At 45.0% G+C, this 23,262-nt stretch overlaps 1 protein-coding gene across 2 annotated transcripts in view; it reads right to left on the minus strand.

The window, feature by feature from the left end:
• Positions 1–224: 224 nt before the first annotated feature.
• Positions 225–23,262, minus strand: part of FXR1 (FMR1 autosomal homolog 1) — a 1,545,230-nt gene continuing 1,522,192 nt past the window's right edge. For both annotated transcript variants that reach the window (XM_044070180.1, XM_044070179.1), the window contains one exon: positions 225–1,202. In XM_044070180.1, the coding sequence (XP_043926115.1) occupies positions 1,032–1,202 (171 nt within the window). In that variant the 3' untranslated portion in view covers positions 225–1,031. The remainder of the gene's footprint in view (positions 1,203–23,262) is intronic.

The raw sequence follows: 23,262 nt of genomic DNA on the forward strand, positions 1-23,262 counted from the left end.
TTTGTCTTAAGGATATATATAAGGTGTGTGCATTTGGTATCCTTTTTTTCTGAACAAGTCCAGTATATTAAAGGACTAAAGCTCTAAAAATTGATAAAAGGTTTTATTGAGGTTATCTTACTCCGAAGTCTCATCTTTCCGTTTATTTAGTTTTTTTAGTTTGTTTTGCTTGCAAGGTTTTATTAGATGTGATCAATTTTAATAAACACTTCAAAACTAGAAGGTGGAAGATCAACGTTTATTTAACTACCTGCATACAAAAACATATTGCACATCAAAACAACAATGTAATGAAAAAACATTCTAACAAGGATTCTAACAGACTATACAGAGTGATCTTCTGGAATTGATCTTTTCAGTAGTTTTTATTATGCTTTAGCAGATGTTATGTCCAGTTTAGTGTTGGAAGCCAAGCCATGTTTGATTTTTAAATACAAATTATAATAAATAAACCAAACAAAGCTTATTTGCAGAACAGTCATGGCCATTCAAAATGTCCCTGCAGATTATGTGAACAATGAGTATCTTCCAGTGCTCTGCATTATTTTCCTTTACATACGGTATTTTACAAAAAAAACAGCAATGTGTTGAAACAGATCAGTTTCCATACAAACCTAATGGAAAAATACAATTCAGTGCAAAATATTTTCGACTGCATTTCTTTCTACTTTCCTTAGGTGAAGTGGTTGCATATTATTATCATTAAAAGCAGCTAATGCTTTTAGAACAAGACATTAAGGATCTCCCTTTCTTCTGTACAGTTTAAAACAAACACATTCTACAGTCAGCAGATTTTAATATCGTTGCATCTACCATCTGAAGGCACAACACCGGATCATGTTAATAGCACACTGAAGTTACTTGAAAGTAATCTTTTCTACTTGATCACCTTCATTTCTGGATTCCACGATGGAGGAACTGAAAAAGTGCATTGTAAAATCTGGCAGTCCACTTTTTTTTCTATCTTTGGCAAGTTTGGACAAACAGTTTGTGAAATGTAATGCAAAGGTTACTGACATGTGGAACTCAGTTTATGATACACCATTCGGTACGGTTGTGTTTTCCTGGCTTCCTTCTTCCGAGATCTTCTCAGTTACATCATTTGAAGCATCCTGGGGTTCAGCAGTTCCCTCACCAGAACCACTGGGAGGACCATTCATGACAGATCCAGAAGTGCTGTACTCTTCAATCACATCTTGAGGCTTTAAAATGGGGGAAAAAAAAGTAAAAAAAATTATGTTTTAATTTATATAAAGCAGCTAACATTATTGACATTACAGGTAAACAATATAAATAAAACGACATCTAATTTAATGGAGCTAATAAGGTATTAAGAAAGACAGAAACAGGCTATAGTCAATGATGACTGAAGCACATGAACAGAGCCCCCAGGTACATCATAGGAAGTCAGGGTTTAAGAAGCAGGCATAGTTTCTGAAGGACCCAACTAAGGATAGGGGTGGGATGCTACTAAGTGGCCTAAGCTATCTCTCCCTCACTGGGTGAGGTGTATTTTTTTCTGTCACTAGTGCATTCTCTATCAGAAGCTGCATATGAGGTCCGTGGAGTACATGCTACATCAGTATTAGGAAGGATGTGCAGACTTTCAAAATCTCACATAAAGGTGCATGCTGAAAGCACACTGAGAATTCTTCCTTGAACTGGTCATCTATTTTCTGATAACTCCACCTTCTACAGGGTTGTGGGAATGTTGTAGCCCATCCCACCAGTCACGGGTTCAAGGCACTGAAACCAGTTCCGGGCAGGCTGTCAGTCTATAACAGAACACTCAGATACCACACACACACACCTGTAGACAATCTGGAGAATACCAATGCACCTACTGCACAGCTTTCTGCTGGTGGAAAAAGGTAAGAGAACCCGGAAAAAAGTACAGTTTTGTACCTACCATAAATGTAGATGTTCGATAGGTATGCATCTGCAGTCATAACATATGGGTTGTCCTGCCTCAGGCAGCTCTTCGGTCGGCCGGATTCCAAAGTCTGGGTCTGGCCTCAGCTGATGTCGCACTTTCCCCGACGTCAGAGCGTCTGGGGTATAAAAGCATCAGCCAACGCCATTTTCCTCAGTTTTTCTTGCCCCAGATGCCAGGTGCCCTCTAGGAAGGCTAAATTTGGATAAATGCTGAAAAGTTCCAAACATTTGCAAATTATATACATGTATAAACAAACAAATACACCATAATAGAATCCCCCAGCTAGCTAAAATAGGGGTAAGAACCCTAGGAATACCACAGAGGGGAAGGAGGGAGGGTAATCCTGACTGCATATGCATACCTATCGGACATCTACATTTATGGTAGGTACAAAACTGTACTATGTCCTTCAAGGATGCATCTGTAGTCATAACATATGGGTAGAATACCATAGCCAATCTGGGGGAGGAGGTACTAAGAAAGGGATGGTGTAGTTAAGATCCCCTGCAGGACTGCAGTAGCAAACCCTGCTCTGGATCTAGAGTATAAAGGTAGATTGTAATGCTTGGCAAATGTATGCACGGAACTCCAAGCAGCAGCTTCTAAAATGTCCTTGGTAGCCACCCCTCGTAGGAAGGCTGTAGTGGTGGCCGTGGCCCTTGTGGAGTGAGGCCTGATGTTTTCAGGAACTGTCTTTCCATGAAAGGAGTAGCAAAATCGAATGCAATTTCCTATCCATTTTGAAATTGCCTGTTTGGAAATTGCTCTTCCTTGCACCCCAGTAGCATATGCTACAAAAAGTTGGTCAGTTTTTCTGCTAGTTTTTGTTCTGTCCAAGTAGTAGCGTAGTTGTCTGTGTATATTCAGGGTGTGCAAAAGTTTTTCCCCTCTATTCTGTGGATTAGGGAAGAAAGTAGGCAAGTGAATAGCTTGGTTCAAGGATACCCTAGATACCACCTTTGGCATAAAAGTAGGATTGGTTCTTAGTGAAACCCTGTCCTGGTGGAAAATAAGAAAAGGCTGCACTGCCATTAATGCTTGTAACTCAGATACTCTTCTTGCTGAAGTGATTGCCAGAAGGAATGCAGTTTTCCAAAATAGAAACTGTAGATCCGCTGATGCTGCTGGTTCAAAAGGAGGAAGTGTCAGTTTCTCCAGCACAAAGTTGAGATCCCAGGCAGGTAGAGGGGGTCTTCTTGGAGGTTTAATATTTTTGATCCCTCTCAGGAATTGTCTGAGGAGAGGGTGTGAGAAGATAGGTGGATCCACATTGTATTGTGCTGAAACTGCTGAAGCATGAATCTTAATGGAAGAATAGGACAGGCCATTGTGGAACAATTCTGCTAAGTATTCTAGGATATTTGTTATGTTTGCCACTGTGACATCTGAGCCTTTTGATGTGTTCCAAATGAGAAATCTCTTCCATTTAGCTGAGTATGTCTTCCTTGTGGAAGGCCTGCGAGCCTCCAGGATAATGTCCTTCACCCTCTGAGATAAAACAGTTTGATTCGGATTTAAGGAATTTTCCAGGCAGTTAGCTGCAATGTTTTCAAGTTGGGATGCAGGGTCTTGAAATTGTTCTGCGTCAGAAGAAGAGGCCATAGGGGGGAGTCCATGATTTTGCCTGAGACATGCTTCTCAATAATGGATACCAGTGTTGTCTTGGCCAGTCCGGAGCTATTAGTATCACTTTTGGCTGTTCCTCCCTGATCTTCAGTAGAACCTTGTACATCAATGGGAGAGGTGGGAAGGCATATACTGGTAGGGCTTTCCAGCTGAAAGAGAGAGAGTCCACCCTCCAAGCTTGTGGGTGGTATGTCCTTGAGCAGAATGTCTTCAGTTGATGGTTGAGTGGGGAGGCGAACAGATCTATCTCCGGCATTCCCCATGTCTTTGCTATGAGTTGGAAGATGTCTGGGTGCAGCATCCATTCGTGTGCATCCATGGTAGTTCTGCTTAAGCTGTCCGCCAGTGCATTTTCTTTCCCTAGCACGAATTGGGACTGTAGTTGGATACTGAGATTCAGGCATAGTTCCCACAGATTCATAGCCATCCGGCATAGAGGGTAAGAATGTGTGCCTCCCTGCTTGTTTATGTACCACATGACCGTGGTGTTGTCTGTCCTTATTAACAGGTGTCCTTGTTGGAGGTAGGGTTTGAATGCCTCGATTGCATGCCTCACTGCCAGCATTTCCTTTTGGTTTATGTGCATGCTTAGCTGTCCTTGAGGCCAGAGGCCTTGGATACATTTGCCCTCCATGTGTGCTCCCCATCCTCGGTCTGAGGCGTCCGTGGTGATGGTCTGCCTTGTTTTTGGTTTGTTGAAAGGCAACCTTTGTTGGACTGGCAGGCCTGAGCCCACCACAGGAATTCCTTTTGAAGGCATGGAATGATTGGTATCATGGTTTCTAAACTGTGACTGTGTTGAGACCATACACTCCTTAGGTACCACTGTAATTTCCTCATATGCAGCCTGGCATGTGGTATTAGAATTATGCAGGATGCCATGTAACCCAGGGCCTGCAGGATTTTCCTTGCAGTAAGCTGAGTTTGTCTTGTCAGAATCATGAAGTAATCTAGAAGTCGTTTTTGTTTTTCTTCTGTGAGAAAAGCCATTTGGGTGGTTGTGTCCATATCTGCACCCAAAAAGGTTATCCTTTGGGATGGTACTAGTCTTGACTTTTGGATGTCGACTGTGTATCCCAAGGTCTGTAGCAGGTGTATGGCATAGGCCAAGTCCTTTATCAAATTTTTCTTGTTGTCCGCTTGTATTAGGCAGTCGTCCAGGTATGGGTAAATTTGAATTCCCTGTAGTCTGCAATGTGCAATTACTGATGCCAGGCATTTCGTGAATACTCTGGGCGCAGTAGATAAGCCAAAGGGCAATGCTGAGAATTGATAATGCTCTGATCCTGCAAGAAATCTGAGGTGCCTTCTGCAACTTGGTCGAATAGGGACGTGCAGGTATGCCTCCTTGAGATCTAGAGTCACCAGCCAAGACTCCTTGCCCAACATGGGAAGAAGTTGCTGTAGGGTCAGCATTTTGAATTTTGGAACAATGAGATAAGTGTTCAGTGCGGACAGGTCGAGAATAGGCCTCCATTGATTTTCTTTTCTGGGTACAAGGAATAGTCTGGAGTAAAATCCTTGGCCTTGTTCTGAACATGGTACCATTTCTATAGCTTTCATCTGAAGTAAATTGCTGATTTGCCTTAAAGCCTCTGCCCTCTGATTTGGTGGAAGGTTTGGCATTCCGCTTCTTTTTGGCAAAGTGTGGAAGTGGAACCTGTATCCTTTGTCTATTATTCGCAGTGTCCATGTATCCTTTGTAATATAATGCCAGTTTTTTGAGAATAAAGCCAGCTTTCCGCCCAAGGGTGCTTCCAGTTGATCCCTGGTAGGCGGAATCAGAGTTAGGTCATTGAGCCTGTCCTGGTGTAGTGGTTGTTGTACTACTCCTCTGGTTGGCAGGCTGCCACTGACGGCCTCTGTAGGAGCCCTTCGATTGACCTCTGCCTCTAGGGCGCCTGTTCCTGCCTCTCTGGGCTCTGTCCGAGTCTGGAAAGGACCAATTCTTAGTAGGCCAGTTTCTGCTGAATCTCGGTGGTTGAACTTGCAGGAAATCTTTAACTGTTTGCACAGATTTTGCCTTTTCTTCAACCTTTTTAAGATCTCCTGAGCAGAGGAGCCAAATAAATTTTGTTTCTCCACCGGAGCATCCAGGAGTTTAGCTTTGACATGGTCTGGCAAAGATTGCTCCTTCAGCCAGGCATGCCTACGAATAACTGCCCCAGTCATAGCTGATCTAAATGAAGCCTCCAGTGCATCATAGCCACATTTTAAGAAATGATTACTAACCTGTTGTGAGTTGTGTACCAAATCCTGAAGGGATTTACGGTCTAGGGGTTCAGGAGAAGAAAGTTTTTTATTCAGTTCATCTAACAAATACTCTTGGTACTGTATCATATGAAATTGACAGTTTAATGCCCTGACAGAAAGAGTTGCAGAAGTATACACCTTCTTTCCCCATCTCTCTAAAGCTCTAGACTCTCTTTCAGAGGGTAGAGGATTTTTGGCAGTAGCGGCCACAACCCCTTTAGGGCCCTGAGAAATAGTTTCTGGGTCTGCAGAATGGGCTTTATACAGATGGAAATGAGAATCCGGGACCCTGTAGTATCTGTCAGGTTTGGCAGGGGCCGAAGGAAGAGTATCGGGGGCTGTACTGACATCATTGTACACATCATCAATTACATTCAGAACAGGAGGTATAGCTAAGGGCCTATGCTGAGGCAAATGCAAAAAGGTCCTTAATCTTTTTCTAGAATCAGAGAAATCCTGACCTTGCCATTGAAAATGCTCTCTCATGGAGTGTAGAGTCTCACCAAAGGAAAACTCTTCAGGAGGGAGGCGAAGGATAGATTCCTCAGCATCTGAATCCTCATAAGGCGAGTAAGCCCCTTCCTGGTGGTCTGACAACTCAGATCCATCCGTGGAATCATCTGAGGAGTGTGGGTCAGAGGGGTCAGTCCTGGGCCTTTTGTCTGGAGGAGGTTGAGAGGCCCTGTCTGGGTGAGGTTGAGAACCCTTAATTAAGGAAATAAGGTCCTCAGCAAGGCTGAGGATCTGTGAACTAGAGGAAGGCCTCTGGGAGGTAGATTTGGCAGGCAAAGCTTTAGAAAATTTGGCAGCTCTAGCCCTTGAAAAGGCCTTAATGGACATGGAAGCAGGGGGCCTAGCTGCCCCATGTGCAGGAGTAGAAATGTCCAAAGGTATGGTGTCGGATATTTCCTGTACACTGGTTTCGGTAGGAAGTTCTGAAGCAGACTCAGCCGGGGCCTCCCGGGCCTCGGTGGTCGGAAGTATGGTTTTGGAAGAAGGAATCTCAGAGGACTTGGTTTCGGCCGAAACAGAGGCACTCACGGTAGGCCTAGCCGTGGTTTCAGCCGAAACCGTGGGCCGTGAGTATCGGTCCTTTTCCTTGCGTGTTTTGACCATATGCGAAGTCTGAGTCTCCGACGACATTTTATAAGCAAAAGCGGCTCCAAAAAATTCCTCTGCAAACTCTGACCGACGTCTAAGAGTTCGTCGGTTGAAGGAAGCACAGGCTAAACAGGCCGATACGTCGTGGTCTGGGCCTAAGCAAGGAAGGCAGTAGGAATGGAAATCCTTATGAGGTATTTGTTTCCCACAAGTTAAACAATTACTTACTTTGTCTGACATCGGCTGAGGCAAGAAAGAGTCCCCAATGGGGTACTTAGCTTTTTTCGAAATCTTCGGTAGCTGAATTCACTGGATCTGACCGACCGGCACTTGCGAACAGCTTCTGCTTCGGGCACCGTGCGGCAAGAAAGAGTGAGGAAAATGGCGTCGGCTGATGCTTTTATACTAAAAAAGGAACCAGTAGACAGTACAACTTTCGCCACAGAGAGACAACTGATAAGCCACAGGGTACAAAAGTTTAATAGAGTGAAGCGCTTTTCGTCTGCTCGACTAGCCTTGTCTGACCTTCAAGAGCACCTTGGGAAGGAGAGGCAGAGGAGGAAAGGCATAGACGTGAAGATTGCTCCAACTGAATGATAGAGCATCCACTTTCCAAGCTGTTGGATGAAACATCTTTGTGCAAAACTTTGGCAACTGGAAATTTAGTGGAGAAGCGAACACATCTATGTCTGGAGTCCCCCATATCACTGTCAACTGTCGAAATACATGAGGATCCAATTTCCACTTGTGGGGATCCACCATCTGTCTGCTCAAAACATCTGCTAAGGAGTTCTGTGCTCCTGGCAGAAACCTTGCCTGAAGAGTGAGGTGCAAACTGAGAGCAGTCTCCCACAAAACCATAGCTTGCCTGCAAAGAGGGTACGAATGGGTTCCCCCTTGCTGGTTGATGTACCACATGACAGTTGTGTTGTCTGTTTGAATCAACACTTGTCCTGGGTGAAGTAGATCCTTGAAAGCCATCAATGCAAATTGGACTGCTAACATCTCCTTCAAGTTGATATGTAAATGTTGAAGTCTGGCAGGCCACGTGTCTTGAACCCATTTTCCATTGAGGTGAGCTCCCAAAGCCTTGTCCGAGGCATCTGTCGTTAAGATCTGACTCGCCTCTGGTCGGGTCACAGAGAGTCCCTTGTTTAGGTGACATTCCTGAGCCCACCACAAAAATTCCTTTTGAATGCAAGGTATTATCTGAATGACAGTGTCCAGATCTTGGCAGTGTTGCGTCCATACATTTTTGAGATACCATTGTAGCTTCCTCATATGCAGTTTGGCATTGGGAAGCACCAGAATACAAGATGCCATGAACCCCAAGGCTTGAAGGACTGTCCTTGCAGTCAGCCTGGACCGTAGAGACAATTGTTGGAAGTAAAGTGTAAGGTTTCTTTGTTTGTCCAGGGTCAAAAAGGCCATCTGGGAAGCTGTATTCAGTCTCACACCCAGAAAGCACATTACCTGAGAGGGTACTAGACTGGACTTTGTTTAGTTCACAGAATACCCTAGGCACCTTAACACTGCCATAACATACTGTAGATGGTGAAGAAGCTTGTTTTTGTCTTGAGCAAGAATCAGGCAATCGTCCAAATAAGGATAAATTTGTATTCCTCTTAACCTTAAGAAGGCTATCACTGGAGCCAGAACCTTTGTGAACACCCTGGGTGCAGTAGATAAGCCAAAGGGCAATGCAGAGAATTGATAATGTAAAGTCCCAGCCAAACGCAGGTATCTCCTGCAACTGGGCCTGATAGGAACATGAAGATAAGCCTCTTTGAGATCCAGAGTTACCATCCAGTGATCTTTGCCCAACAGAGGCAGAAGTTGTTGCAACGTCAACATTTTGAATTTTGGAATGTCCAGGTATGTGTTGAGGATAGATAAATCCAAAATTGGCCTCCAAGTGTTTCCTTTCTTTGGTACAAGAAACAGGCGAGAATAAAATCCTAGGCCCACTTCTGACAGAGGGACCTGCTGTATAGCCCCCATCTGAAGAAGTAAAGAAATCTGTTTGTGAGCCTCTACCCTTTGCTAAGGAGGAACGTCTGGCATGCCCTTGAAAGGAGGCAATGTGTGGAAATAAAACTTGTAACCTCGGTCTATAATGTCCAATACCCATTTGTCCTGGGTGACTAAAAGCCAATTTTGCTTGAAGAGTGCCAACTTTCCTCCCAAAGGTGCTGCCAGACAGGAGGGATCTGGCAGCTGAAGATGCAGGTCATTGGGCCTGTTTACGAAAGGACTGGCCCCTGCCCTCACCTGTAGATTGTGCAGGGGAACTCCACGTTCTAGGCCTGACAGAATTCTGAGCTCTGCCCCATACCACGCCTAGATCTGCCCCTAGACTGTAAATCAGAAGAAGGGTAAGCCCATCCCTTAGTAGGCCAATTCCTGCTAAACTTAGGGGGCTGCACCTGCAAAAAATCTTTAACAGTCTGCATAGACTTAGCCTTGTCTTCCATTTTCTTTAAGACAGACTCCACAGGAGAACCAAACAAAACTTCAGACTGTAAAGGAGCATCTAGAATTCTAGCTTTAACATGCTCTGACAAATTCTGATCCTTAAGCCAGGCGTGCCTGCGAATAACTGATCCAGTGGCAGCCACCCTGGAAGAAGCCTGTAAAGCATCGAAACCACACTGCAAAGAATGCTTACCCACCTGATCAGAGGCATGAACCAAATCCTATAATTCCTTACACTCTATGCCCTCTGCCAAAGCATCTACCTTAGATTTTAACTGAGTAAGGAGAAAATTCTGGTACTTCAACATATGAAACTGGCAATTCAAAGCCCTCATTGCTAGAGTGGAAGAGGTGTACACTTTCTTACCCCACCTATCCAAAGCTCTAGAATCTTTATCCATAGGAACTGGATTCTTTACAACAGAAGCCCTGACACCCTTAGGTCCCTGGCTAATAGTTTCTGGGTCAGCCCTTGGGCTCTTATACAGATATTTATGAGCCTCAGGCACTCTGTAATACCTATCTGGTTTAACTGGCGCAGGAGGCAAAGAGTCTGGATTAAGGGAAGCCTCAGAGAAAACATCCTGAACAACATCCAAAACAGGAGGTATAGCTAAGGGCCGATGTTGTGGTAAAAACAAAAATTCCCTAAGCCTCTTTAGGAATCAGAAATCCTGGCCTTCCCATTTAAAATGCTCCCTCATAGAATGCAGGGTTTCTGAAAAAGAAAATCCTCTGGAGGAGAAGCAGAAGGACTGGAATCCTCTGCGTCTGAATCGGAATAAGGAGGAAAATCCTGAGTGTCTTCAGCCGAAGACTCTGAGTAATCTGAAGCCTGTTCCAAACATTCTACCTCTGGCTCCACCCTAGGCCTCTTATCTGGAGGGGGCATAGAACCCCTGATTAAGGAAATTAAATCTTCTGCCATTTTAAGCATGTGTTTTTTAGGCACAGAACCTGCAGAACTAGGACTGACACCTGAGGAAGGCAAACCAGGCCTGCCCTTAGAAGGTACCTTAGAGACAGAAGGAGAAGGCCTAACCCCCTTAGGCAAGAAGGGAGTACAGCAACCTGAGAGGCCCCTCAGCCTGACCTGACTCCTGAGAGGCCACATCCTGCAAAATTAACGTCTCCCCCGAGACTCAGCTGAAACCTCGGCTGGATCTACAGATTCCACCGTAGTTTCTAAGAACCGGCGTCCGAACGGACGACTCATCCTGCTTGGACCTTAACGATTTTTCCTTGCGCTTCTTAGCGGTAGCGGCGTCGGAGGATCCGGCGGCATATTGTAATTACACCGCTTACGAAGACAAGCCTAGCGCAATCTAACCTACGTTTAATGGTGCGCTTATTAAACCTAGCACAAAGCGACACCCGACTACGTCGTGCTCAGGCCCCAAACAAGGAATACAGAGAGTGGTAATCCCTATGCGGTATCTGTTTCCCACAAGAAATACAATTATTCACTTTTCTGACATCCGGAATTAACTGAGGCAAGAAAAAACAAAAATATTCCCCAACGGGGTACTTAGCCCAACTTGGTTTCGGTCTGAAACTCAGAATACGAAAATTTCAGAACGCCGAACGGCACTTGCAAACGCTGCTTCTGCTTCGGACCATGCGGCAAAAAAGACTGAGGATATGACGTCGGTCATGCGCTTTAATACCATGACGCACTGACGTCAGATCTGAGCGCCCATGACCGACGCCAGCCTAATACTTTGGTATTCGGGCCGACCGAGGACAGCGGACTACCCACAAGATATGACTGCAGCAATGTGAGATGAAGAACATCGTAGGATTAGTCCTTAAAGACACCCTATCACAGCCATGAGTGCTTGTAACACCGAGACTCTCCTGGCTGAAGTCAAAGCCAGTAGGATAGCTGTCTTCCATGATAAATACTTAATATCAGATGTGGCAGCAGGCTCAAAAGGAGGCAGAGTGAGTTTTTCCAGAACATAGTTGAGGTCCCAGGCAGGTATGGGTGGTGTCCTAGGGGGCCTTAAATTCTTTGCTCCTCTGAGATATTGTTTCAGAAGTGGATGCGAAAAGATTGGAGGATCTGTACTGTAATGTGCAGAGATAGCTGAGGCATGCATTTTTATGGAGGAGAAGGATAAACCCTTGTGAAGCATGTCTGTCAGGTAATGTAAAATCAATGGAATATTAGGAATGAGAGGATCTGAATCCTGAGCATGCATCCAGGTGCAAAATCTCTTCCATTTACCTGCATAAGATTTTCTAGTGCTAGGCCGTCTGGCTTCTAAGATGACATCCATAACCTGTTTGGGAAGGGTAAGATTAATCATAGACCCTGAATACGCCAGGCTGCCAGGCTGAGAGTTTTGATACGAGTGCAGAACCTGGCCCTGGTGTTGGGACAAAAGATTTGGAATCTGAGGTAGAATCCAAGGAGGCTCCTGGGATAGATTCATCAGTGTTGAGTACCAAAATTGACGAGGCCAATTTGGGGCCAGTAAAATCATCTTGGGTTTGTCCTGCTTGATCTTTAATAACACCCGTGGAAGAAGAGGTAGTGGAGGAAAGGCATACCCCGAGAGGTTCCTCCAACTGAATGAGAGCGCATCCACTTTCCATGCTAATTTGTGAAATGTCCTTGTGCAAAAAATCTGTAACTGGTGGTTGAGGGGGGATGCAAATAGATCTATGTCCGGGCAGCCCCAGGCTTCTGTAATCATCTTGAATATTTGGGTGTCTAGCATCCACTCGTGTGGGTCTAACAGGTTCCTGCTCAGGCTGTCTGCCAGAATATTTTGTTTCCCTGGCAGGAAATGAGCTTGTAGATCCACTTTGCAAGCTAGAGCTGTGTTTCATAGAGTCATGGCTAGTTTGCAAAGGGGGTAGGAGTGTGAACCCCCTTGCTTGTTTATGTACCACATAACTGTGGTGTTGTCTGCCCGTATCAGTAGTTGTCCTGGCTGTAGAAGATCCCTGAAAGCCAAGAGGGCATTCTGTACAGCTAACATCTCTCTTAAATTGATATGTAGGTGCTTCTGATCCTCTGTCCAAAAACCTTGCAGGCCTTTCCCCTGCAAGTGGGCTCCCCATGCGTAATCCGAGGTGTCCGTGGTTAACACTTGGATGGCTGGAGGCAGACTTAAGGCTTTCCCTTTGTTGTGAAGACATGCCATGGTCCACCAATGGAATTCCCTTTGTAGGCAAGGCAAGACAGCAATCTGTGTGTCTAGACTGCGGCAATGCTGGGACCATACACTTTTTAGGTACCATTGTATTTTTCTCATATGTAGTCTTGCATATGGTATGAGAAGGATGCAGGAGGCCATGTAACCCAAAGCCTGCAGGAATTTCCTTGTAGTTAGCTGAGACATTAACACCAAGGTTTTGAAAGTTGAAGCCAGCTGTAGTTGTTTTTCGGATGTCAGGAATGCCATCTGGGTTGTTGTGTTTAGAAGAACACCCAGAAAAGTTATCTGTTGTGTGGGTGTCAAATTTGACTTTTTTATGTTCACAGTGAATCCCAGGTACTTGCGTAGATTTTGAACAAATTCCAGGTGTTGGAGTAAGACATCCTTGCTGTCTGCTTGAATAAGGCAATCGTCCAGATAAGGGTAAATTTCAATTCCCTTGAGTCTGCAATAAGCTACTACTGGTGCCAGGCACTTGGTGAAGACCCTGGGCGCAGTAGACAAGCCAAAGGGCAGCACAGAGAATTGGTAATGTTTCGAGCTGGCCTTGAAACTGAGGTATTTTCTGCACTCCTGTCTGATAGGGATGTGTAGGTAAGCCTCCTTTAAATCCAGTGTCACCATCTATGCATTTCTGCTCAACAATGGCAGGAGCTGCTGCAGAGTAAGCATCTTGAACTTTGGTATCTCCAAGAAAGTATTTAAGACTGGCAGATCCAGGATGGGTCTCCATGAATTTTGTTTTCTGGGAACTAGAAAGAGCCTTGAGTAAAAGCCTTGCCCCGTCTCTGATTGTGGAACCAGTTCTATGGCCCTCATAGCCATGAGGGATCCTACCTGGTTTAATGCCTCTGCCCATTGGTGTTTTGGTAGGTCTGGCCATCCGTTTGGTCTTGGCAAGGTATGAAAGTGGAATTTGTAACCTCTTGAAACTACATCCAGAACCCACTTGTCTTGGGTTATGTAAGTCCAATTTTGTTGAAAAAGAGAGAGTTTTCCTCCTAGAGGGGCTTCCAGGAGAGAGGTTCCTGGAGCCAAGCAGGGGGGGTCATTGAGCCTGTTTTCTATAAGATTGAGGTCTGTCCTCTCCACCCCTGGGGGTGGAAGCACTCCACTGTCTAGGTCTGTAACAGGTTTGTGCTTGGGCCCTCCCTCTGGAGCGCCTATACCTACCCCTCTGAAGCCTGTCCGATCTGGGAAAGGACCAGTTTTTAGTTGGCCAATTTCTGCTAAATCTTGGGGGCTGAACTTGTAAGAATTCCTTAACCGTTTTCATGGATTTTGCCTTATCCTCCATTTTCTTTAACACTTCTTCAGCCTTAGACCCAAACAAAACATTATGCTGAACAGAACATCCAGTAACTTTGCTTTCACTTGATCAGGTAAGTTTTGTTCCTTTAACCAAGCATGCCTTCTAATGACTGTGCCAGTGGCAGCCGCCCTGCATGAAGCCTCCAAGGCATGAAAAAGTACAGTTTTGTACCTACCATAAATGTAGATGTTCGAAGATCCACATTGCTGCAGTCCTTACTTATGGGTAGTCCGCTGTCCTCGGTCGGCCCGAATACCAAAGTATTAGGCTGACGTCGGTCATGGGCGCGCCTAGATCTGACATCAGAGCGTCAGGGTATAAAGGCACATGACCGACGTCATATCCTCAGTCTTTTCTTGCCCCAGATGTCAGAAGGCCAAACCAGAAAGGCCACAGCCAAAAACAGAATACCTCCCAAAAACATGCCCAACAACAACCATCACCTAAAGCATAGCACCAAGTCAAACTACAGAGGGGAAGGAGGGAGGGTAAATTGGACTGCAGCAATGTGGATCTTCGAACATCTACATTTATGGTAGGTACAAAACTGTACTATGTTCTTCATCTCACATTGCTGCAGTCCTTACTTATGGGTAGAATCCCAAAGCAACGGAAAGGGAGGATGGTAAAATCATAAAGCATTAGGGGCGCTAAAATGCCCTGTAAAATTGCAGTGGCAAATCCAGCCCTAGACTTAGAATAAAGAGGAAGGTGGTAATGTTTAGAAAAGGTATGCACTGAACTCCAAGTAGCTGCCTCCAAAATGTCTTTGTAGCTACCCCTTATAAAGGCCGTAGAAGTAGCAGTAGCCCTAGTGGAATGAGGCCTGATTCCAGCAGGAATCTCCTTACCATGATGGGAATAACAGAAAGAAATACAAAACCCAATCCATTTAGAAATAGTTTGTTTTGAAACAGGTTTACCCTGTGAACCCAAAGCAAAAGAAACAAACAATTGCTGAGACTGTCTGAACTCCTTGGTTCTGCTCAAATAATAACGCAACTGCCTGTGAATATCCAAAGTATGCAAAAGTTTCTCCCCTTTATTTTGGGGGTTTGCATAAAAAGTAGGCAAATGAATAGTTTGATTTAAGGCCACACTAGAAACCACTTTAGGCATAAAGGAAGGATTAGTGCTAAAGATACCCTATCCTTATGAAAAATCAGGAAAGGCTCCACTGCCATGAGGGCCTGTAATTCAGAAACCCTTCTTGCAGAGGTAATGGCCAACAAAAAAGCAGTTTTCCATGATAAATACTTTAACTCGGCAGTAGCTGCAGGCTCAAAAGGTTGTAGAGTTTTTCCAACACAAAATTGAGATCCCAAGCAGGAGTAGGAGCTCTCATTGGGGGTCTTATATTCTTTGCCCCTCTAAGAAATTGCTTAAACCAAGGATGAGAGAATAAAGGAGGGTCACAATCATAGTGAGCAGAAATGGCTGCAGCATGGACCTTTATTGAGGAGAAAGACAAACCCTTGTCCAATAACTCAGTAAGATATTGAAGAGCAACACTTAAATCAGGTTTGGAGACATCAAAGTCCTTTCCTTTGCTCCAAATAAAAAATCTCCTCCATTTATCAGCGTAAACTTTCCTGGTACTAGGCCTCCTGGCCTCCAAAATAACATTCAAAACTTGTTGTGGAAGCTGAGACCCTCCAGAGTCTAAAACAGAATATGCCAGGCTGTTAGATGCAGAGACTGAATCTTGACATTGAGGAAGTGACTGTCCTCTTGTGACAAAAGGTGCGGAATCAAAGGCAGAGGCCATGGAGGTTCTCGTACTAAACTCCTCAGTAGTGGGTACCAGTGTTGTCGAGGCCAATCCGGTGCTATCAAAATCATGGTTGGCTTGTCTTGTCTGGCCTTCAAAAGTACCTTGGGAAGAAGAGGCAGAGGTGGAAAGGCATATACATGCAGATTGTTCCAATTGAAAGATAGAGCGTCCACCCTCCAAGCTGTGTGATGAAACATTTTTGTGCAAAACTTTGGCAACTGGTAATTTAGTGGAGAAGCGAACAGATCTATGTCTGGAGTTCCCCATAACACTGTCAACTGTTGAAATACATGAGGATCCAATTTCCACTCGTGAGGATCCACTATTTGTCTGCTCAATACATCTGCTAAGGAGTTCTGTGCTCCTGGTAGAAACCGTGCCTGAAGATTGAGGTGTAGATTGAGAGCAGTTTCCCACCGAATCATCGCTTGCCTGCAAAGAGGGTAAGAATGGGTTCCCCTGCTTGTTGATGTACCACATGACAGTAGTGTTGTCTGTTTGAATCAACACCTGCCCTGGACGAAGTAAATCTTTGAAAGCCATCAATGCAAACTGGACTGCTAACATTTCCTTCAAGTTGATATGCAAATGTTGGAGTTTGACAGGTCACGTGTTTTGCACCCATTTTCCATTGAGGTGTGCTCCCCAAGCCTTGTCCGAGGCATCTGTCGTTAGAATCTGACTCGCCTCTGGCCGGGTCACAGAGAGTCCCTTGTTTAGGTGACATTCCTGAGCCCACCACAAAAACTCCTTCTGAATGCAGGGTATTATCTGAATGACAGTGTCTAGATCTTGGCAGTGCTGTGTCCACACATTTTTGAGATACCATTGAAGCTTCCTCATATGCAATTTGGCATTGGGAAGCACCAGAATACAAGATGCCATGAACTCCAAGGCTTGAAGGACTGTCCTTGCAGTCAGCCTGGACCGTAGAGACATTTGCTGGAAATAAAGAGAAAGGCTTCTTTGTTTGTCCGGGGTCAAAAAAGCCATCTGGGAAGCTGTATTCAGTCTCACACCCAGAAAGCACATGTCCTGAGAGGGTACTAGACTGGACTTTGTTTCGTTCACAGAATACCCTAGGCATCTTAACACTGCCATCACATACTGTAGATGATGAAGAAGTTCGTCCTTTTCTTGTGCAATAATCAGACAGTCGTCCAAATAAGGATAAATCTGTATTCCTCTTAGTCTGAAAAATGCTATCACTGGAGCCAGAACCTTTGTGAACACTCTGGGTGCAGTAGATAAGCCAAAGGGCAATGCAGAGAACTGAGAATGTAAATTTCCAGCGAGCAGGTACCTCCTGCAACTGGGCCTGATAGGAACATGAAGGTAAGCCTCTTTGAGATCCAGAGTAACCATCCAGTGATCTTTTCCCAACAGAGGTAAAAGCTGTTGTAAAGTCAGCATCTTGAACTTTGGAATGTCCAGGTAAGTGTTGAGGATAGATAAATCCAAAATTGGTCTCCACGTGTTTCCTTTCTTTGGAACTAGAAACAGGCGAGAATAAAATCCTAGGCCCACTTCTGACAGAGGAACTGGCTGTATAGCTCCTATTTGAAGAAGTAAAGAAATTTGTCTGTGAGCCTCTATCCTTTGCCGAGGAGGGACGTCTGGCATGCCTTTGAAAGGAGGCATGGTATGGAAACAGAACTTGTAACCTCGGTTTATAATGTCCAATACCCATTTGTCCTGGGTGACTAAATGCCAATTTTGCTTGAAAAGAGCCAACTTTCCTCCCAAAGGAGCTGCCAGGCAAGAGGAATCTGGCAGCTGAAAATGCAGGTCATTGGGCCTGTTTACGAAAGGACTGGCCCCTGCCCTCACCAGCAGATTGAGCAGGCGAACTCCATTGTCTCGGCCTGAAGGTACTCTGAGCTCTGCCCCTACTACGCCTAGATCTACCCCTAGACTGAGAATCAGAAGAAGGGTACGTCCACCCCTTAGTAGGCCAATTTCTACTAAACTTTGGAGGTTGTACCTGCAAAAATCTTTAACAGTCTGCATAGACTTAGCCTTGTCTTCCATTTTCTTTAAGACTGACTCCACAGGAGGACCAAACAAAACTTCAGACTGCAAAGGGGCATCCAGAATTCTAGACTTAACATGCTCAGACAAATTCTGATCCTTAAGCCAGGCGTGCCTACGAATAACTGAACCAGTGGCAGCCACCCTAGAAGAAGCCTGTAAAGCATCAAAACCACATTGCAAAGAGTGCTTACCCACCTGTACAGAAACATGCACTAAATCCTGCAATTCTTTACACTCTATGCCCTCTGCCAAAGCATCCACTTTAGATCTTAGCTGAGAAAGGAGGAAATTCTGATACTTCAACATATGAAACTGGCAGTTCAAAGCTCTCATTGCTAAAGTAGAAGAGGTATACACCTTCTTACCCCATTTATCCAAAGCTCTAGCTTCCTTATCCAGAGGAACCGGATTCTTAACAACAGAGGCTCTAACACCCTTAGGCCCCTGACTAATAGTTTCTGGGTCCGCCCTAGGACTCTTATACAGATATTTATGAGCCTCAGGCACCCTGTAATACCTGTCCGGTTTAACTGGGGCAGGAGGCACAGAATCTGGATTAAGGGAAGCTTCCGAGAAAACATCTGAAACAACATCCAAAACCGGAGGTATAGCTAAGGGTCTATGCTGTGGTAAAAACAAGAACTCCCTAAGCCTCTTCCGGGAATCAGAGTAATCCTGTCCCTCCCACTTAAAATGCTCCCTCATGGAATGCAGAGTTTCTGAAAATGAAAAATCCTCTGGAGGAGAAGCAGAAGGAGTGGAATCCTCTGCATCAGAATCAGAATAAGGAGGGAAATCTTGAATGTCCTCAGTCGAAGACTCTGAATCATCTGAGGCCTGCTCCAAACTTTCCAAGTCTGGCTCCATCCTGGGCCTCTTATCAGGAGGGGGCATAGAACCTCTAATTAAAGTAATCAAATCCTCTGCCATTTTAAGCATGTGCTTTTTAGGCACAGACCCTGAAGAACCAGAACTGACACCAGAGGAAGGCAAAACAGACCTGCCCTTAGAAGGAGCCTTAGAAACAGTAGCAGAAGGCCTAACCACCTTAGGCATAGAAGGGAGAATAGTAACCTGAGAGGCCCCTTCAGTCTGACCTGCCTCCTGAGAGGCCACATCTTGTAAAATCAAAGTTTCCCCCTGGGACTCAACAGAAACTTCAGCCGGATCCACCTGTTCAGCTGTAGCTTCTAAAGGTCCCGCGTCCGAAACGGACGAATAATCCTGCCTAGGCTTTAAAGATTTGTCTTTGCGCTTCTTAGTAGAAGCAGCCGGAACATCCGACGGCATATTATAATTACACCTCTTGCCAAAGACTAACCTAGCGCAATCTAACCTCCGTTTTATAGTGCGCTTATTAAACCTAGCACAAAACCGACACCCGACTACGTCGTGCTCCGGTCCCAAACAAGGAATACAAAGCGAGTGGTAATCCCTATGCGGTATCTGTTTCCCACAAGAAATACAATTATTCACTTTTTCTGACATCCGGTAAGTAACTGAGGCAAGAAAAAACAAAAATATTCCCCAACGGGGTACTTAGCCCAACTTGGTATCGGTCTGAAACTCCGAAAACGAAAAATTTCAGAACGCCAAACGGCACTTGCAACGCTGCTTCTGCATCGGACCATGCGGCACAAAAGACTGAGGATATGACGTCGGTCATGCGCCTTTATACCCTGATGCTCTGATGTCAGATCTAGGCGCCCATGACCGACGTCAGCCTAATACTTTGGTATTCGGGCCGACCGAGGACAGCTGACTACCCATAAGTAAGGACTGCAGCAATGTGAGATGAAGAACATCCACAGTGTAAACCATGCTTCCCCACTTGCTCAGTAGCATGCATCAAAAAGTGTAATTCCTTATTATCTGCACATGCAGAAATGGTACCTAGCTTTTGTTTCATAACAGACAGCGGAAATTGCTGATATTTTTGCATATGAAATTGACAATTTAAAGCCCTAATAGATAAAGTAGCAGAAGTGTACACTTTTTTGCCCCATCTCTCCAAAGCTCTAGAATCCTTATCTGACAGAATAGGGTTTTTAGCAGAGGCGGCCTTAGGACCCTGAGAAATGGTTTCTGGATCAGCAGCAGGATTTTTGTAAAGGAACTGGTGGGAGTCAGGGACCCTGTAATATCTGTCAGGCTTAGCAGGGGCTGGAGGAAAGGAGTCAGGAGTTAAATTATCCTCAGAAAAGGCATCATCCACAATATCCAAAATAGGAGGAATAGACAGGGGTCTGTGTTGGGGAAGAAGAAGGAAATCCCTAAGCCTTCTCTTAGATTCAGAGTACTCCTGTCCTTCCCAGTGAAAATGTTCCCTCATGTCATGTAAAGTTTCATCAAAATGAAAAATCCTCAGGGGGAGAAGCTGATGGAATGGATTCCTCAGCATCAGAATCTTCATAAGGAGGGAAAGTATATTCCTGCTCAGAGAAAGACACTGAAGAAATAGATGCCTGATCAGAGGATTCATAATCCAATTCTTGCCTTGGCCTTTTGTCTTGAGGGGGATGTGAACCCCTAATCATGGTTAGTAAGTCCTTCACCATTTTAAGCAGCTGTTTCTGAGATTTGGGTCCCGGATCAGAAGAGGCCTGGGCTGGTGTCTTTGATTTAGAAGGAGCCTTTGTCTTTGCCTTTATCAGAAGCTGTGTAGGCCTGAAAACCCCCTCGGAAGCTGGTACCTGCACAGCGGCTCTGGACCCATCTGAGGGAGCATTGTCCGAAGGTCCTGCAGCTGGAGTACTCAAAGGCCTAGTTGGCTCCTCGTGGGAGTCCGTTTCGGCAATCGGTTCTGAAATGGCCGATGACAGGGGCTGCGAAAGCGCCTCACTGACGACGGCCGAACCTGTAGCTGGTTCTGCTTGTAAACCGTTGTCTGATTTGGACCTCAGAGGCCTGTCCTTATCCTTGCGTCGTTTGTGAACTCGGTAGTCGGAAGCGTGTCCGACATTTTATAATTAAATCGCCTGCCAAAGTAGTGAAAAGCAAAATCGTACCTCCGCTTAATAGTACATTGGTTAAATCTAGCACAAAACTGACAACTAGCTACGTCGTGGTCAGGGCCTAAACAAGGAATACAGTAAGAGTGGAAATCCTTATGAGGTATTTGCTTCCCACAAGAAATACAATTACTAACTTTTTCTGACATCGGACTGGAGCAAGAAAAAAGTTTCCCCAACGGGGTACTTAGCTTTGAGAAGAAGAACTAAGTCTTCAGAATGAAGCACGAAAAAATATCAGGAGTCAGCCGACCGGCACTTGCGAACTGCCTCCACCGCACGGCAAGAAAGACTGGAGAACATGGCGTCGGCTGGCAGCTTTGTACTCCTGGCGCTCTGACGTCAGGAAGCATGACTGAACAGCCGACACCGGACCCAGACTTTGGGATTCTGGCTGACCGAGGGCTGCCTACCGGCAGGAAGAACCCTACAGTGATGATTGCAACAGTGAAACACGATGAACATCATAACTTTTGTATCCGATGTCTTTTTTTCTCTAATTCAACAACTGAGACAGATTCTCAAGCTAAACCAAAAACCAAATGATATAAAGGAAGGATATTCCAGAGTATGGTGGAGCCAAAGGATGTAACCATAGCTTTGGCAGAACAAGCCTTTGGTTTAATAGGTAAAGTCAATCTCATCTATCCATACACAAAAGTAATACAGTAGGAAATGTATCTGGACAACATTACTTTAGCAACTCCTTGTTCCAATTTAGCTTTTGAGAAGGCAAGAAAAAGTTGGTCAGACTTTCTGATTTCTCTTGTCCAGTGCAAGTAAAACTTGAGTTTACTATGAACGTCTAGCAAATGTAAGGTATATTCCCCTTTGAGAACTTTGGAAAGAGCACTGGTAAATTGTTGACTAAGGTTTGTTTCAGAGGCCACCTTTGAAAGAAAGTAAGGTTTAATCACAAAGACGCTCTACCTTTGTGAAAAACAGACATGATAGTTTGTAGTCAGAACTTGCAACTCTAAAATTCTGCCTAGCAGAAATGACTGTCAGAAGGGAAGACAGTTTTCCAAAAAAGTAATTTTAGATCCGCTGAGAAAGCAGATCACAGGAAGACTTCATCAGAACCTGTAGCAAGATAGTAATGCCACAAGGGGGAAGCAGATCCCTTACTAGAAGTCCTGGGGGAAAGGTTCCCCTCAAAAACACCTTAGAAATTTTTAAAGAGGTGATGGAAGCCTGGTTCTGTCCCACATGAGAATTGGAAATGGCTGCAAATTGGACATTACTAGTTGGGGAAAAAAATGGAGTCTCTGTGAAACAGTCCTGCCAAGATGTCTAAAATAGAGGAAAGAGGGTCTGAAAACAGTTCCAAACATCTGGAACACGGCCATTTGGTAAATCTTTTCCACTTGCAAAAGTAAAGCTTCCTGGAATTTGTTTTTTTGTGAGGATAACATTTGTGTAACTGGATCAGACAGCCAGGCATCTCTGGATACTGTTAAAAATGGTGAAACCATGCGGTCAAGTTCAGGGTCTTTACGTCTCTCTGACCAGACAGGTGATACAGATGGTCTGGATGCAGGTCCAACATCCAAGGCAGGTGTGTCAGGTAAGGCCAGATAAAGGCAAACCAAACCTGCCAGGACCAAAAGGGGACAATAAAAATAACCTTGATCTTGCACCTCCTGGCTTTCTGAAGAAAGTTCATTATCAGAAGGAATGATGGAAATACACAAAGGAGACCTGGGGGCCCAGCTGTGATTTTGACTACAACATCCCTTGGTGCCTGCTCCTGTGGGAGGATCTGAACACAGTAACTGTTGCACTTGCTTATGTAAGAAGTGAAAAGATTGCAGCAAGGCTGGCCCCAATGACTGAAAATCAACTTCATCACAAGCTCACTGAGAGAACACTCATGGGGCACAAGAATAGACCTGCTCAGTTTGTCTGCCAGTACACTGGATGTCCCTGGGATGAGCATCGCGATTAGAAAGTGATGAGAAGACATTGCTTATTGCCACACTTTCATGGCTTCCTGGCACAGTAGATATGAATGGGCTCCTCACTGTTTGTTGGTATACCAGACTACCTCCAAGTTGTCCTTCTGGATGGAGATCACATCCTCAGGGGAAGAGGTCCTGAAAGGCCTGTAATGCTAGGAAGATTGCCCTTATCTCCAAGACAGTGATGTAAAGACTGGCCTCTGTTGATAAGGAAGAACCTTGAGCTGTCTTACCTTTGAAATGCCCCCCCCCCACACACACACACACACACAAAGGGAAGAGTCTATGGTTACAGTGGCTATCACGGGTGGTGGTGCTGATGACCCCATGACACCATTAGGGAAGTCAACCACCAACTGATGTGCTTCCTGCATATCTGCGTGAGACATATTGGTTACACAAAGTGGGTGACATATCAAAGACCACTGAACAGAAAGTGTCCACTGCAAGACTCTCATGTAATACCTTGCCTGAGGAACTAGTGCGATTAAAGCAGTCATTAAGCTCAGAAGTTGAAGAATATGTTTTGCTGGAGGACAAGGATGATGGAAGGACCTCTGAAGTCATCTGATGCAGGGATAAGATTCTGGGAGTCTGGCTAAGTAGTGC

This window comes from Protopterus annectens, chromosome 4.part1 (assembly GCF_019279795.1).
Source record: "Protopterus annectens isolate FY-2018-M chromosome 4.part1, PAN1.0, whole genome shotgun sequence".
NCBI lineage: Eukaryota > Metazoa > Chordata > Ceratodontiformes > Protopteridae > Protopterus > Protopterus annectens.